Source organism: Mustela erminea, chromosome 18 (genome assembly GCF_009829155.1).
Source record: "Mustela erminea isolate mMusErm1 chromosome 18, mMusErm1.Pri, whole genome shotgun sequence".
Taxonomy (NCBI): domain Eukaryota; kingdom Metazoa; phylum Chordata; class Mammalia; order Carnivora; family Mustelidae; genus Mustela; species Mustela erminea.
Genome location: NC_045631.1, coordinates 13,459,332 through 13,475,607, shown reverse-complemented (window position 1 = coordinate 13,475,607; position 16,276 = coordinate 13,459,332). Strand labels below are relative to the sequence as shown.

The 16,276-nt window shown below is 55.2% G+C and overlaps 2 protein-coding genes across 3 annotated transcripts in view; one reads left to right on the top strand and one right to left on the bottom strand.

Annotated features, from left to right (window-relative positions):
- The window catches only part of SLC5A10 (solute carrier family 5 member 10), a 58,584-nt gene that overhangs the window by 3,215 nt on the left and 39,093 nt on the right, over positions 1 to 16,276 (bottom strand). For both annotated transcript variants that reach the window (XM_032319583.1, XM_032319584.1), the window contains 2 exons: positions 4,156 to 4,263; positions 1,644 to 1,794 (listed from right to left, as the gene is read on the bottom strand). In XM_032319583.1, the coding sequence (XP_032175474.1) occupies positions 1,644 to 1,794; positions 4,156 to 4,263 (259 nt within the window). The remainder of the gene's footprint in view (positions 1 to 1,643; positions 1,795 to 4,155; positions 4,264 to 16,276) is intronic.
- Positions 12,414 to 16,276, top strand: part of FAM83G (family with sequence similarity 83 member G) — a 28,747-nt gene continuing 24,884 nt past the window's right edge. Inside the window, exons 1-2 of the mRNA XM_032319582.1 lie at positions 12,414 to 12,503; positions 12,952 to 13,601. Of these exons, the coding sequence (XP_032175473.1) occupies positions 13,080 to 13,601 (522 nt within the window). The 5' untranslated portion in view covers positions 12,414 to 12,503; positions 12,952 to 13,079. The remainder of the gene's footprint in view (positions 12,504 to 12,951; positions 13,602 to 16,276) is intronic.

Below are 16,276 nucleotides of genomic sequence, written 5' to 3'. Positions count from 1 at the left end.
CTCTTTAAGTCCCATATCCCCTTGGATCAAGACTCCAGAGACACAGGACCCCACACAATCCAGGAAACACAGCTTAAATAGTGTTGTTTTAGGAGGCTGGAGGTGTTGGGTAGGGGGGGTGTCCCGGTTTTTTGAGAGGGAGACACATTAGAGCTGAACCCTGGGCCGGCACCTAGCCTTCGATCCTTTCCGACTTCACCAAACTGGCAGCTGAGAGAACCGGGACCCAGAGAGGGTGAGAAAGCCGTCCCACATCACACAGCCACGTGCCCACAGGCAGGCTGGCAGGGCCTGGGTTGGGTGGGGCTTGACTTGGTCAGAGAGGTGGGAAGGAGGGTCAAGGGCCCTGTGGCTGGGGGTAGAGGGGAAACCAGTTTAGGACTTCGGTCTCAGGTGGGAGCAAGAGAGAAGCCTGCTTCCGAGGAGGCGGGAGGTAGGGGGCTTTCAGGTGTCAGGTCCCAGGATGTGAGCCCGGAAGGGCTGTGGAGGAGTCTGTCGGACAAGGACGGGCTTCCAGGGCCACACAGCCATGGAGGAGGGGCAGGGGAACCACACGGCAGGGAGAGGAGGTCAAGGGGCCAGGACCCGCTGACACAGAAGCCTCCCGCCAGGCAAGAGGGAGAGGCTCCTTGTTTTTGGAGGAGGCAGTGAGCCCACAGATGAGCTCACACTTGCCTGCTGAGTGGCGTGTCCCGACAGGGCCCTTCTGGAAGAGGCTCGGCTGTTTTGCATCCCTGGGACAAGTGCCGGGAACTCCGGGAGAGACCCCGCCCTGAGGATGGGTGCCTAGGGCCAGGAGCCCGAGGCTGCCCTGTTGGTCGAGCTAGGAACGGGAGGCTGGACCCCTTGACCTGCGGAGTCGGGGGCTGCAAGGGCCTGGAGGGAGATGGGTGGGTGGGACCTAGGAGAGGACCTGAGCAGACAAGCACATGCGCACACTGAGATGCCAACCTCCCGTCACCCACTGCGGAGTTCACCCCAAAGGACTCCCGGGTACTCTGCCAACACAGCTCCAGCCCGTCCTTGTGGGAGCAGGGGGTGGGGAGGGGGACATGGGATACGCGTGTGCTGTGGGAGGATTCTGATGATGATCCCCTGTGGGAGGCTTAGAGGGGAGAGAGGCCCATTCCTTGGTCGGGGGTTATCAGAGAGGGCTACGTGGAGGAGGGGTCACTTGGGCAGTCTAGAAAGATCATGGGGTGAGTCACTGAGGTGAAAAGGAGGGGACAAGCAAGGCTAGGAGGAAACGGCAGAAGCTCAGGGGGGCCAGGGACAGCTATGGCCTGAGTGGGACCCCACCCTGAGAACCAGCTCTGGGCCCCCTCTGTCAGGAGGGCTAAGGGCTCAGATTGGGGGAAGACAGAGAGATCTCTGGGATGGCTGGGGAAGGGGGCCTCTCCCCAGCAGAGATGCCCTCAGATGAAGCTTAGAGAAAGAGAGATGAGGGCCGTGACCGTGAAGGGGTGACCAGAGTCACATGGGAGGGGGGATGGACTTTTCTCCAATCTGCAAACCCCAACTCACCCCTCAAAGACCCCCTCTGAGAAGGCCTCCTGGGCCATCCCTCACGTGGCTGGGGAGCCCATGTCCCAGCCTGTCCCTGGGGCCTGGCACTCCCCCCAAGACCCCCCCAGCCACCATACCGGCCCACCAGCAACAGCTCCCGCTCGCCAGCCCGGGGTCTCAGCCGCCTCCAGATGTCCATGGTGAAGAGCGTGCTGCTACTGTTGAAGATGGAGGTCAGCGACGACATGAGCGCGGCCATCATCACTGCGATCATCAGCCCCCGCAGACCTGGAGGGCAGGGAAGGGACTGCTGTGACCCTGCCCGGGAGCCCCTCCTGCCTGCATCCTCCTTTCTGAGGCCCCACTGTCAGGAGCGGCCATTCACAGGTCCTCGAGAGCAGAGCCCCGGGAGGAAGGAGGCTGGAGGTGTTCACGGGAGAAAGGCCCAGACATGAGAGGAGGCTGGAGGCCAAGAGCAATTGCGGGGCAGGGGTGGGGAGGTGGGGGGGGCGGCGGGGGGTGGGGTACTTCTGGATTTGCGGCTGGAGCCTGCGGCTTGCGGGCCCCATTGTCACAACGGGGATGGCTTCTACTGTTCTGGGTGCACTCGGAGCTTCCCGTCTCTGCGGAGCTTTGCAGGTGACAAAGCACTTTCACACCCAGGCCTTTACTTGACGGAAGCATTATTAACCCGTTGACAGACAAGGAAGTGGAAGCTCCTAGCGGGAGGAGAGGTGCCCAGGGACTCACAGTGGCCAGAGGCAAAACTCTGCAGTGGGGTGGGGACAGGAAGGCCTGGGGCGGGACCCTCTGCTGAGAGGTCACAACCTGGGCAGGGCCTGGTGGCCTGTGTGTGGCAGGCCCCAGCAGGCAGAGGGGGTCCCCTTTCTTTGGAAAAGGAGATGCGGTTGGTTCCCCAGGAGAGAGAGAAAAATCTACACAGGGATTGGCTGAAAATGAGGGAGGGGTCCCCGTCGGGGGTGGATGAGGGTCTGCTTTGCAAAGCCTTCTGGAAGTCGTGGGCTTGAGAGGGGCTGAGAGTCGGGAGCCCTGAGAGACAGAAGGAGGCTCAATTTCCAGCTCAGTGCTGTGTGGCATCGGGCTGGTCAGCTCCCTTCTCTGGGCCTCAGTCTGATTGCATATCCAAGGCCTCTTGTGCTTTTTCTTCAAGTGTCTAAGCACCTCGCCTCCATCCCTGCAGATTCTCTGTCTGTCCTCCACCCCTTGCCATAGTTTAAACCTGACTAAGGGTCCCCTCCCCTGAGGGCTCAGCCGCCCTGGTACTATTTTTGCCTAGCCTTGGTTCTGTGTCTGACCCGCTGTGTGACTTCCAGGCCTCCTGTGGCCCTCTCTGTTCACTTAGCGTGCTGACTGGGTTGGGGCCAAAGAAAAGTGAGTTAGATCATGGTTTTCCCCCAAAACGTTTCTCCATCTTGTTTCTCTTGCTCAGGGAGGTGGATTAACTTGAGGCTTATTCTCAACCCACATTTCAGACAGGGAGCTCAAGGCCTAGAGAGAGGTTATGGCCCAGCAATGGCTGGGTGTCAGCACTCGGGGGCTTAGCGAGCTAACCCCACCCCCAAAACAGAAAAGGAAGGTGAGGCCCAGAGGTGGGAACCCACCGCGAGGCCAAGCCTTGTGCCAGGCGGTGTCCTGGCATTATTATGTTTAATCCCAGCAACAACACGCTAAGGGGTGGGTAGGCGTCATTATCTTGAATTTACAAATGAGGACAATGAAGCTTCAAGCAGAAGTGACACGCCCCAAATATCTCAGCCAGCGAGCTGTGATTCGATCCCAGCTCTGTGAACTCACATCCCCTGGGCCTCCACGTCCCAGGAGGGAGGGAAAGCAGGGCAGGGCCACAAAGCTCCTGGAGGGGAAGCCACGGGAGTGAGGGAGACTCAGGGTCTGGGAATCTGAAGAGGAAACCAGGTCTCAGAAGGCTATCTCCTCTTTTGGCTCTGCTGGACAAGGAATGTGGGAAAGTCCAAAACCCGCCCCCTAGTTCTACCTATAGGTGGAGGCAGGAGGTGTGGGGCTTAAGGGAGCCTGAGCTCCTGATCCTAGAGGTCAGCAGTGGGTTTGGGGCCAGACAGACTGGGGTTCATGTCTCAGCCACTCTGTCGTCATGGAGGAGTCGCTTTCCCCGCTCCGTGCCTCAGTTTCCCTATCTGTAAAATGGAGCTGACTACCTCACAGCCAGCAGTGGGAAGCAGGTTGACCTCACTCAGGGGATGGGACAGCAGGGAGGAAGAGGACAAGCACTGGAGGCAGATTATCTGGGCTGAGAACACAGCTCTGGGGCTCATTGGCCACGTGAACTTGGGCAAGCCCCAGCAACTTCTCTGGGTCTCAGTCCCCTGTCTCCAACATGGGGATGATGGTAGCAGCCCTTAGGGTTCTCAAGGCGATGGAAGGTATTCCCATGAAACGTCTTTAGAATCTTGTGCAGCCCATGGCGGGGGTCCATGTGAGTATTTTCCCACATTATTACATTCCTTTCCTGCCTGATGAGTGACATCCCACTTGGATGTCACACTGGATCCAGAATGGCCTCCACAGCGCCCCTCCCCCCATCCCGCCCCTTAGCCTTGCTGCCCCACCCTTCCACCCCACACCCCGCCCTGACCCCTCCCAGAGTCTCACCTATGGGCATCAGCTCCATGACCAGCTTGGGGTAGGCGATGTTGGAGCAGCCAATCTCGGCCCCGCAGGCCCGCAGGCACTCGGACGGCACCACGCAGCCCACGTCATCTGCATCAGAGGGATGCCCAGTATATCCCTGCTCGCCTACCCCACCCTTCCCACAGCTGTGAGCACCTGGATCTAGCAAGACCCCAGCCCGGCGGGGCCCTGCGATGTCACCATCTCTGACCAGGAGCTATGTGGTCCTGGGTCCGTTTCCCAGGTTGGGTCATGAGATGGGGTTGGCCTCAGAGCTGTTCTGTTCCCTAAACTCTTGACTCTGTTCCTTTTGGTGTCCTCCGTCATAATGTCTTCTCCCTGTCCCAGGCCAGGTCAGGGAGCTCACCTGCGGTGTAGCATTGCCCATGTGAACAGTCTGCTGTTAGAAGCCATCTGGGGTGCTGGTCTCCCTCACCCCCCTCCTGCCCCCAGCCCTTCTCCCCGGAGGGGCAAAGGCAGTCTAGAGGGGCACCTTCTCCAACCCCTGGGCTCAGAGATTTAGGCTGGGGCCTGTCCCCCTAACACCACCCCCCCAAATTTATCTCCAGCAGCTCCTGCAGGACCCGAAAAACAGGGGAGCCCGATCACACCCTGGTCAGAACTCTCTAATAGTTCTGCCATCCGCAAGACCCTCCCGTCATAGAGACAGAGGCTGGGCTCCTCCGGACTTGTCCCCTTCCTTGCCCCCTACCCCCTGCACCTTCCTCCAGCCACACGGGCCTCCCTGTCACCTGAGGCCTTCCCCACCAGCCCCCCTGCCCAGGCCTTCCAGGGGGGACCGGCTCAGAAGCGACTCCTGGGTCCATCCCCTGAACCCCCCGGCCCCTCCACATTTTTCCTCATCTCTTTGCTCGGGACCACTGGGGCCTGCTGATCTGTTTCTTCCTCTTCTTGGTGGGCGTGGGTGGCTAGCTGGTAAGAAGGGGACTATCACCGTGGCCATCTCCCCAGAGGCAGGAGGGGCGCACACCGCTCATCTGTGGGTGAGTGCCAGGACTGAGCCCTACATCCAGGCCTCCCTAGCAAGCCCCCTCATGCAGAGCCCTGTTGGGGGGCAGGAAGCGTGAGCCCCACTCCCAGAGCTTGCCCACAGCAGCCGGCCTCCCGAGCACAGTGCGGGAACAGTGGGCAGCCCGCATTCACGTGTTCCTCCCACCAAATATTCCTCATCACCCCTGTGGCCCCTGTCCCTCGGGATTTTCAGCAGGGGGCCCACAGATTCGGAGCAAAAGAGAGGAGGGGGATGGCGGGGGGAAGTTCAGAAAGAGACACAGCTGGACCAGCGCTCTAGGGGGAAGGGAGGCCAGTGTGGGGGCTTATATTTCGGTCAGGCAGGGGGCAGCAGCATTCCCCTCTGCAGACCAGGCACTCCCAAGTTCACCACGGCCCCCTCCAAATGACCCTACTGAAAAGTCCTTCCATGGATGTCCAACCCACGGCAGTCTCAGATCCCCTTCCTCCAGGCTAGCAGGGCTGGGGAACCACCCCCCCACCCCGCCATCCTCAAGGACCTGGCACCCTGATCTCTAGCCCAGACCCTCTCTTGCATCCAGGTACCTGCAGCATCCACTGCCAGTCATCCCCGGGGCACCTCCCAATCAGTGTATCCAATCAGACTTGTCCCCTTCCACCGCCTCCACCCGGTAATGGCTCACTGTCCTTTCTCCTCCCCTCACCCAGCCCCTAGCCCCCCAGCCCCTTGGTTTCTCCTGCCACACCCCTGCCTGCTTCACTTGGCTCCTGCCCTGCTCCTGGGCACCAGCCCCTCCCTGCCCCCTTCCATCCTCCCCATCCTTGCAAAATTACACCTCTGCTCACACTACTTCCTTCTCAGAAGCCCCCCTCCCCCACATGCCCAGAGCCCAGGGCCTTTCAGGTCCCTGTCAACTGGTCCCAGGTCCTCCCACCCAGCGTGTGTGCGTCAGCCACCCAACCGGCTGCTGTTTTCTCACACACACCCAGCACTTGGCCGCCTCCAGGCCTTTGCAGACGAGGTCCCCTCCTCCCAGGACTCTGTCCTACCCTTGTTTACCTCCTGCTCCCCGGCCCATTGCAAAGGGCTTGTCCTCTGAGGCTTTCTCTGACTCCCTCTGCACCTCCCCGCCCCCCAAGCAGGCAAAGCAGCTTCCTCTCAAAGGCTCCTATGGCGGAGGATTGAATCATGATAGTTTGTCTGTGGATTTCACCTCCCCCCACCAGACTGGGAGCTTCCCCAGGGCGGACACTGGGTTTGAATCATCTCCAGGTCCCAGGTATCACTCAGTTCAGGGCTGGGAACATTTGTGAATGAATGAGTGAGTAATGGAGTAAATGGTGGTAGAGAAGGAGGCAGGCACTGGAGGAGAGCAGGAGGAGGAGGAGGAGGAGAAAGGATGCCAGAAAACAGTCATGAAAAGGTCCAGGCACTGCTTGATCCAGCGGCAGCCCAGCAGTGGACTGGAACCCTTGGGACCAAAAGGGCATAACTTGGCTGGGACACACAGTGGGACCCAGGTCAAGCCCCAGGCCCCATGGTGGGACTTTGGGGTGGGGGGTGGGGTGGGCACTGGGGTCCAGCATACAGAGGGCAGGGGATGGGCCCCTCCTGACAGGTTCTGGGCCTGCACTGGCCGGCTCTGATGCCCAGACCCAGCCCTCCTGGGAAAGACGGGTGAGGAGTCACAGCCACATAATGGCTCAGAAAGCCCGAGTCAGGAGATTCTGGCCCAGTTTTTTCAGCCCATTCCAGGCTCTGGGCATGGGCCTCTGCCTCTGGGCACCACTGGCTCGTTTGCCTGAGTTTGTGCTGAACAGCAAGAAAGAACAACCTCTCCTTTATGACAGCAGCAGAAGTGTCGCCATTAAAGTCCCCTGAATGTGCTACCTTCAAGCAGTGAGCAGCCTCAGGACAGTGAAGGGAGGGGGGATTGCTTCTGAGCTGGACAAGAATCAAGGGGCCTGGGGGCTCCCCAGCTGGCTCGACTTTTGCATCGGCACCTCTGTCCAGCCAGGGCCACACCAGAAGCCTGGGTGCTGGCCCTCTCCTCATCCCCCATGTCCTCCCTCCCTGTGGCCAATACCAAGTCCAGCCACTGGGCTTGGGGACCAGGTGAATTGCATCACCTCCTTACTGCATCGCCTTGCCCCCTCTAACCCACCCTCCTTGCACACAGCAGAGGGACCTTCTAAAACCATCCATCTGCCCACCTCCTTCCTGCTCACACACTTCTTTGGCTCTCCATCCCCTGCAAGAAGGACCACAAGCCTCTAAATGTGCCATTCATGGCCCCCTACCCACTTAGCCAGTTTTAGCCACACCTCTGGGCCTCCATGTTTGCTGTTCCCTCTCTCGGGAATACGCTTCCCTCCTTCATAAACTCAGGGAATTCATAGGCGTTCAGACTCTCAACCTGTGGATGTTTGTGCACGCTTTAGGCAATATCCTCGGGGCACCATTAACTCTGTGACCTGTGACAGCCTCTGCCAGTGTCTCTTGATAGACTGAATGACCCTTTCCCAAGGAGGCCACTGGACATAAGATCATGAGTGCTAATCAAGTTGCTCCCCACTCCCTAACCAGCCCCGGCCCATCCCAGGGAGAAAGTCCAGATGTAGATGTTGCAGTAAGGAGTAGGAGAAAAACACACAGACCTGGGTTTAAGTCCCACTATCCCAACACCATACTGTGTGATCTTGGGTGATTATTTAAGTTCTCTGAGGCTGTTTCTTCCCCATAAAATCCTTCTGGGGGACATCCAGAGACCAAAACTCAACCTCAACCTAAATGTTCCACCTGACACAAAATTAATTCACAATAGATCACAGATTTAAATGTAAGATGTAAAAACTATCAAACATTTGGGTGGGAAATAGAGAAAATCTTCAGGACTAGGCCTAGGCAAAGAGTTCAAAGACTTGACAGCAAAAGCACTATGCATAAGAGAAAAAAATGGATTAAGTAAACCTCAACAAAATTAGAAGTTCAGTGTGAGACACCTGTGAAAAGGATGAAAAGAAAAGCTACAGGACAAAATCAATAAAGTTGCAGGATACACGATCACTATACAAAGATCAGTTGTGTTTCTATAGACTAAGAATGAACCATCAGGAAGAATAAATAAGAAAACAATACCACTCATGATGGCATCAAAAATAATAAAATACCTAGGAATAAATTTAACCAAGGAGGTGAAAGACCAGTACAATGAAAATTATAAAACACTGATTAAAGAAGTTGAAGATGACACAAATAAAAAGAAAGATATACCATGTTCATGGATTAGAAAAATTCATGTTGTTAAATGTCCATACCACTGAAAGTCATCTGTAGATTCAATGCAGTCCCTATCAAAATTCCAATAGCATTTTTCACACAAATAGAAAAAATTTCCTAAAAATTTGTATAGAACCACAAAACAACCCAGATAGCCAAAGCACTCTTAAGAAAGAAGAGAAAAACTGGAGACATCACACCCCCTGATTTTAAACTATATTACAAAGCTATAGTAATCAAAACCATACAGTATTGGCACAAAAACGGACACATAGATCAATAGAACACAATAGAGACCACAGAAATAAACCCACAACTATATATAGTCAATTAATTTAGGACAAAGGATTTAAGAATATAAAATGGGGAAAGGATGGTCTCTTCTATAAATGGTGTTGGGAAACAGGACAGCTACATGCAAAAGAATGAAACTGGGCTACCATCTCAAACCATTCTTAAAAACCAACTCAAAATGGACTAGGGATTTGAATGTAAAATTCCTAGAAGAAAACATGGGAGGGGTGGTAAGCTCCTTGACATTTATCTTGGCAATGATTTTTTTAAAATTTGACACCAAAAGAAAAAAAAGGGGGGGCTACAACAGATTAAAAAGCTTCTGCACAGCAAAGGAAATCATCAACAAAATGAGAAAGCAACCTACAGATTGGGAAGAAATATTTGCAAGCCAAAAAACTGATAAGAGATTAATAGTCAAAATATATAAAGAACTCATACAACTCAATAGCAACCCCCCCAAAAAAGAACCTCAAAACAAAATCCAATTAAAAAGTGGGCAGAAGATCTGAATAGACATTTTTTCCAAAGGCAACATACAAATGGCCAATGGGTACATGAAAAAGTGCTCAAAATCATTAGTCATCAGGGCTATGCAAACCAAAACCACAATGAAATATCGCCCCACACATGTTAGAATGGCTATCATAAAGAGAGAAAGAGAGAGAGATCACATGTATTGGCCAGGATCTAGAGAAAAGGGAATTCCTTTTGTGCATGTAGGTGTGCTACTGGTAGGAACCTAGATCAGTGCAGCTACTATGAAAACCAGTACATAGTTTTCTCAAAGAACTAAAAATAGAACTACCATTTTACCCAGCAATGCCACATCTGAGTATATATCTTAAGGAAATGAAATCACTACTTTGAAGAAATGTCTGTACTCCATGTTCATTGAAGCATTCGTCACAATAGGTAGACATGGAAATAACCTCAAGGGTCCATCAACAGATGAATGGATAAAGATATGACATACACGAATACACACACACACACACACAAATATTATTCAGCCCTGAGAAAGGAGAAAATCCTACCATTTGTGACAACATTGGTGGACCATTATGGGCATTATACTAGATGAAGTAAGTCAGTGAGAGAAAAACAAATACTAAATGATCTCACTTACAAATGGAATCCAAGAAAGTTGAAGTCAGAAAAAGAGAGTAAAATGATGGGGCTGTGGGATGGAGGAAAAGGAGTGATCTTAGTCAAAGGGTACAAACTTCCAATTATAAGATGAATTAATTCTGGTGATCTAATGTACAGCATAGTGATTATAATTAATAATATTGTATTATATATATATATATACATATATAAAGATTTTATTTATTTATTTGACAGGGAGAGACACAGCGAGAGAGGGAACATAAGCAGGGGAGTGGGAGAGGGAGAAGCAGGCTTCATGCCAAGCAGGGAGCCTGATGCGGGGCTTGATCCCAGGACCCTGGGATCATGACCTGAGCTGAAGGCAGTTGCTTAACCAATTGAGCCACCAAGGCGCCCCTGTATTTTATATTTTTTTTAAAAGTTACAGACCAGCAGAAAATACTGTGCAGGCCATAGACCTGACAAAGACCTTGTATTTAGAATATATAAGAGCAGGGAGCCCGGGCCTGGGTGGCTCAGTTGGTTAAGCGTTCAACTCTGGGTTTTGGCTCGGGTCTGGGTCTTGGCTGGGGTTGCGGGATAAAGCCCCATGTCAGGCTCTGTGCTGGGCATGAAGCCTGCTTTGAGATTCTGTCTCTCTCCCTCTGCCCCTCCCCACCACTGCTCACACTGTTACTCACTCTCATTCTCTCTTTAAAAAAAAAAAAAAAGGAGAAAAGCTCTCAAACTCAAGGGGAAACACCAAACAATCCACTTAGAAAATGGGCAAAAGACATGAACAGGCATTTCACTGAAGAGGACCAACAGCTGGCAAATAAGTGCATGAAAATATGTTCTATGTCATTAGTCATTAGGAAAATAGAAATTAACTCCATAGGAAGAGATTATTACACATGTATCAGTGCGGCTAAGATAAAAAAATTGTGACAACATAAAATGTTGGCAAGGATGTGAAAAAACTGGATCACTCGTATATAATTGGTAGGAATGTAAAAATACATGATACAACATATATATGAATGAATATATAAACATGCATATGAAGGTTCGTAGCAGCTACGTTCATAATAGCCCCCAAACTGGAAACAACCCATGTCCTTCATCAGGAGAGATAGTTGAACAAACTCTGGTCCACCCATGCCATGAATACTAGCCAGCAACAGAAATGACACAGATCATTAAGCTACGGACATGCACATCAATCTGGATGACTTGTCAGAGAATTATGCTGAGTGGGAGAAAAAGCTAATCTCTAAAGGTTCTATGCTACACTTTCCATTTATATAGCGTTCCTGAAATAACAACATTGCAGAGATGGAGAACAGATTTTGGGGTTGACAGGGTCAGGGATGGAGATGTGGGTATGGTGGTAGAGAGGGAGGTTTTGGTGATGGTGGAACAGTTCTGCATCCTAATGGCAGTGGTGGCGACCACACAAATCTACACACAAGATTGCGCGTGCACACACACACCCAGGAACACTTGTAAACTGGTGAAATCCGAACAGGTTCTGGATTGCACCAATGTCAATTTTCTGGCTATTGTGTTACTGTTACTGTGTGTATTGTATTGTGTTCTACAAGATGATGCCACTGGGAGAAGGCTGCCTATGACCTCTCTGTTGGTGTGCTGTTGTTCTTTTATTTCTAACAACTTCCTGTGCATCTGTAAATATGGACAGGTAACTGCAAGGTTGGAGGGCTTCCTTTTCAGCCCAGAGAGCCAGGACTCCCTTCATGAGCCCCAGGGTTAGTCATAAGGGCCAAAGGAGAAGCTGAAGCCCAGAGACTCTTGTTCTGGGTCTCGGGTGGCAGTGAGGCTATATAAATCAGCCTTCAGGGCTCCCAAGGCAGTGCTTGCCCCTGGGGACTGCTGCCTCTCCTCTGTGGCTGAGTGGGGTGGGGAACACAGGGTATATGCGCAAGAGTTGGGTCTGACTCCAGCCCTCAGCAGCCCTCTCTGGCTCTCCCCATCCCAGGGTTCAGGTGGGCACTGCTCATCATCTGGGACCAGTCCCTGGGGGGCAACCCGTCCCAGTAAGGGGCAGAGATAGGGACTAAGAACTGGGTATCTACCTGCTCTATGCACACCAGGTTCCGTAAAGGCTCCTTCCTGAGTTTGGGTAAGACGGTGCCCTATCCTTGCCATGGGGTCTCCCAGTCCAGTACCTTAACTCTGCTTCCACAACTGGACAGCTGGGTATCTGCACAGACTTCCCATCCCACCTGGGAAACTGGACACTGATAGGGCTGGACCAAGGTTACCAACACTGGGAGTCAGGGGGAGGAGCGCAGAGACTGTTGAGTTGCTGTGTGTTCTCAGTAAGAATACTGTCCCTCTCTGGGCTCCAATGTTCCAGTCGTTGTTGGACTTTGGTCCCTGGGCTTTCCAGAATTCCGCCACCCCGCGCGGGGAGCCGAGGAGGAGGAGCAACCCACAGCCACCCCACGCAGGTATCCCTTCGGGGTTGCGGGTGGGGGTGGGGGGGTGGTGTCTGAATCAGCTTCCGGCCCCGCCCCTAGGGCGGCACGTGACCGCAGGTGGCGGCGGCGGTGTGGGCGGGGCTGCATTAGTCACCAGTCTGCCGCCGCCGGTGCGCTGCGCTCCGCCTGCGCGCCTCTCCTTGCCGGCTCTGGCCCGCGCCCGCCCGGTAAGCGAGTCCTGGCCCGCCGCCCCGGATCCTGTGCCGGGCAGCGGCGCTTCCTCGAGCCTCCTCCGGGCAGGCCTCTCGGGTTGCGGGTCCGTAGATTTTAAGACCCCGTGCCCTTCCCGGAAGCTGTCAGAATGCAGGGCGCCGCCGAGCTGGGCCAGAGGCCACCCGGGTTGTGCCCTGCCTCCCACTCTTGGAAACTTCTGGGAAGTTCCCTGCCTGCCCTGGTTCCTCCCAGAAGTTGCCTAGGACTTTAGGCAGCTCCACAGTTCCTCCGGGATGTGGGTACCCCGGCCCCTACTGATAGAGGCGCACCGCACCCAGGCGTGGGTCCCGCCCCACCGTCTCGCCCACTGCCGCCCCACCCCCGCCCTGTCGCCGTGTCGCCCCTCCCCGGTCCCGCCTGCACCCTGACCTGACCTCTGCGTTCACTTGGGCTCTCCCGCAGGCTCCCTATGGGCAGAGTCGCTGAGGCACTGGTGGAGCCCCAGAGCGCGCCGGAATTCGGGAGCCAGATCTTGTGGAGTTCTCTGTCGCCCGCCCACCCGGCAAAAGCGTCGTCTGGGCAGTGGCAACATGGCCTTCTCCCAGGTACAGTGTCTGGACGACAGCCACGTCAACTGGCGCTCCAGTGAGTCCAAGCCCGAGTTCTTCTACAGCGAGGAGCAGCGGCTGGCTCTGGAGGCCCTGGTGGCCCGTGGCAGGGAGGCTTTCTATGAGGTGCTGAAGCGGGAGAACATTCGGGACTTCCTCTCGGAGCTGGAGCTCAAGCGCATCCTGGAGACCATTGAGGTGTATGACCCAGGCTCTGAGGACCCAAGGGTTGCCAGCAGGCCCCGGGGACCTGAGGACGATGGCATTGGTGACAGTGAGGAGGCCAGCAGGGCAGGTGGGGACCCCACTGAGGCCGAGCCACTGCCATCCCTGGAGTACTGGCCCCAGAAGTCTGACCGATCCATCCCGCAGCTTGACCTGGGTTGGCCCGACACCATTGCCTACCGTGGTGTGACCCGGGCCAGCGTCTACATGCAGCCCCCCATTGATGGGCAGGCCCACATCAAAGAGGTGGTGCGGAAGATGATCAGTCAGGCCCAGAAGGTGAGCCAGCTACTGGGTGGGGGGTCCCCTGAGGGGAAGCTGGCCCTGTGCACCAGAGCCAGCCCCCAGCATCTCTGCCATTTCGGTGCGCGTGAACTCACAGCACCAATGCGGAGACCACGACACCATCCCTTGTGGTCTCTTTGCTGCTCCCAGGCTGCCTCTTCCCCTGGCCTCCTGGGGCTCCTCAGTGTCTTTGCACAGGATTAGGGTACTTGGGTCCTCTGGCAGGTGACCATGGGTGCCCCATCTCAAGGGACCTTTGTGCATTGCTGGGGGGGGGGGGGGCGTGTTATGATTTGCCCCAGAGCCGGCAAGCAGCTTCGCCAGAAGAAAGTGTTGTGATGGGGTGGGGTGGGGAGGAATCTCGGGGTTTTCTCTTACTTACTGTCCCTTGAGATGGCTCTGATTCACACCTGGGAAGGAGGACGCTCCCACGCACACCATGAGACACTGGTGTGGCTTTTCTTGGGTGGTGGACAGAGTCAGGAGTGGTGCAGGAGGCACGGAGACCAAACACGAGCTTGGGTCCCTTTGAGGCTGGCGTGGAGGTCCCAGTTCAAATGAGTCCATTTCCCAGCTGTGCTGGGCAACGGAGAGTGACTTCCTCGCCCTCTCTGAGCCTCTTTGTGAGCTTTGTGAGGACAGAATCTTCCCAGGCTGGGATGGTGAAGGGACCTCCGGCGTTGCTTCTTCCCTTGCCGCGAGGGGCAGTATCCCTGGTTTGGGTAGTCATTCTCAGCCGACCTGAGGCCAGGCCTGAGCTCAGTAGAGGGTGGTGAGTGGTTAGCAATATCTGTGCCAGTGCAGGTGTTTCTAGCAGACTGTAACCCTTCGCCAGGCCCCAAGCAGGGCAGCGGATCGTACGAGCCCAGAACGCTGGTTTTGGCGAGCATCCTGGCTGACAGAGCCTGGGGAGACTCATAGGCAGAGAAACCAGAAGTGGGTCAGGAGCTGACAAGGTGGCCATGGGTTAGGTTTCTAGAAAGGTGGAGTGCCTGTCCCTCGCAGACAGGCACTCTGACCCTGGCAGAGTCGGAGAGCCTGTGTCTCGAAGCCTGGCCTGCATCCTATTCCCAGGCAGCTTTGGGGTTCAGGTTTCTGATGTATAAAGTGGAGGGGAGCCTGGGGCTGCGTCTTTGGCTGTTGAGGAGATGGAATCGGGTGACCAGAGTGAGGAAGAGTTTCAGGAAGAGGAGGGAAAGTGGGAGGAGGAAGGGGCCTTCATGGCTCTTGGGCAGCTATCCTACCCCACACCTGCCAGGGGGTAGGCAGGTGCGACTGATGTCATGTCTGATGAAATTGTGCAACCTAGTCCTTTGGGAGGGTCTGTTGGGGTCCCTTGACCCCTTTTTTAAAAATGGGGAAACTGAGACCCCGGGGCTGGGCTTTGACCTGCTGTGCCAGGGTTCCCTCTCCTCCCCACCAGGAGTAGGAAGGAGACCGACACCAGATCCCTGCTTGGCTTGGGAAAGGCCAGCGCGTCTAATCTGCCCCAGACAGGAAGACTGATGGCCTGGCCCAGCGATGGGACCAGATAGGGGCACCTGGGGCCAGGCTGGGCACGAGGCATCCTCCCCACATGTCTGCAGCCTGGTCTGAGACCCAGCCATGCCATGCAGTCCCCTGGGCCTCTTGTAACTTCATTTGCTCCCCACGAAAGCCCCACCAGGTTGTTGGTGTTGCCTGTCCAAGGTGACATGGCTGGGGAGAGGTCCATCTCGGGTTGGAACCCTGGTCGGTGTGGTACCTCAATCAGCGCAGCTGCCTGACCCCTCTGAGAAAAGCGGCTTACTTCTGAGCCTTCCCCCTTGGATGGCAGGGAGCCTCTCAGACCCAGCAGGAGGGTCTAGGGTCTTCCATTTGAGAGCACAGAGAGAACAGGGACTTGTTTGAACCCCACGGCGCCATGGTGAGCCATGCCTCTGCTTCCTATCCTTTATACTTGCTTGTCACATCCATCCAGGGACCCGTGGCCAGCATAGTGTGTGCGCGTGGGTGGGCAGTAATGATAACAGCTACTGGTTTTTGCACGCGAGGCACTTGGTAATTTCAGATAGTGGGATCTGCCCATTTTCCAGATGTAGAAACTGAGGCTCCACTGGTTCATCTCTGCTGATGTCACCTAGCAAGTTATTGGGTGGAGGGGTGGGGACCAGGCCTGTTGTCATCCTTAGACTCTAAGATGGGTCCCCTGCCCATCCTGGCCTGGACAGAACACAACGACAGGCAGGGCAGGGAGGGGCAACCCAGACACACTGCCATCAAGCCTCCCATCTGCCCTGCGCCTGCTGCTTCCCAGGCTCCGGCACGGGGCCGTGCTGCTGACGGATGTGACGGCCCATGCTGACAAGGTGCTTTCCTGGCCTGCCCGCCCGCTGGCACTGGGAGCTCTCCCTGCTTTATCTCTCCCCGTGAATCACATCTTTCCCTTCACCCTGCATCCTCTTCTGCACCCCACCAGCAGTAGTGCGGGGAGAACACTCCCCAATCCCCAGGCCTGGGATGGGGAGCCTGCTGTTCGGTTGCCTGGCGCAAACACTGACCCCCTGCCAACTGGGCACCTGGGCTGGGGCTGCTGGTGCTGACTCAGGGCAGCCCAACCCGCCACCTCCTCCTCCCCCTGGCCTGTCAGCACGGCAGGCAGACCCTGGGGCCGGGAAGTGACGCAGCAC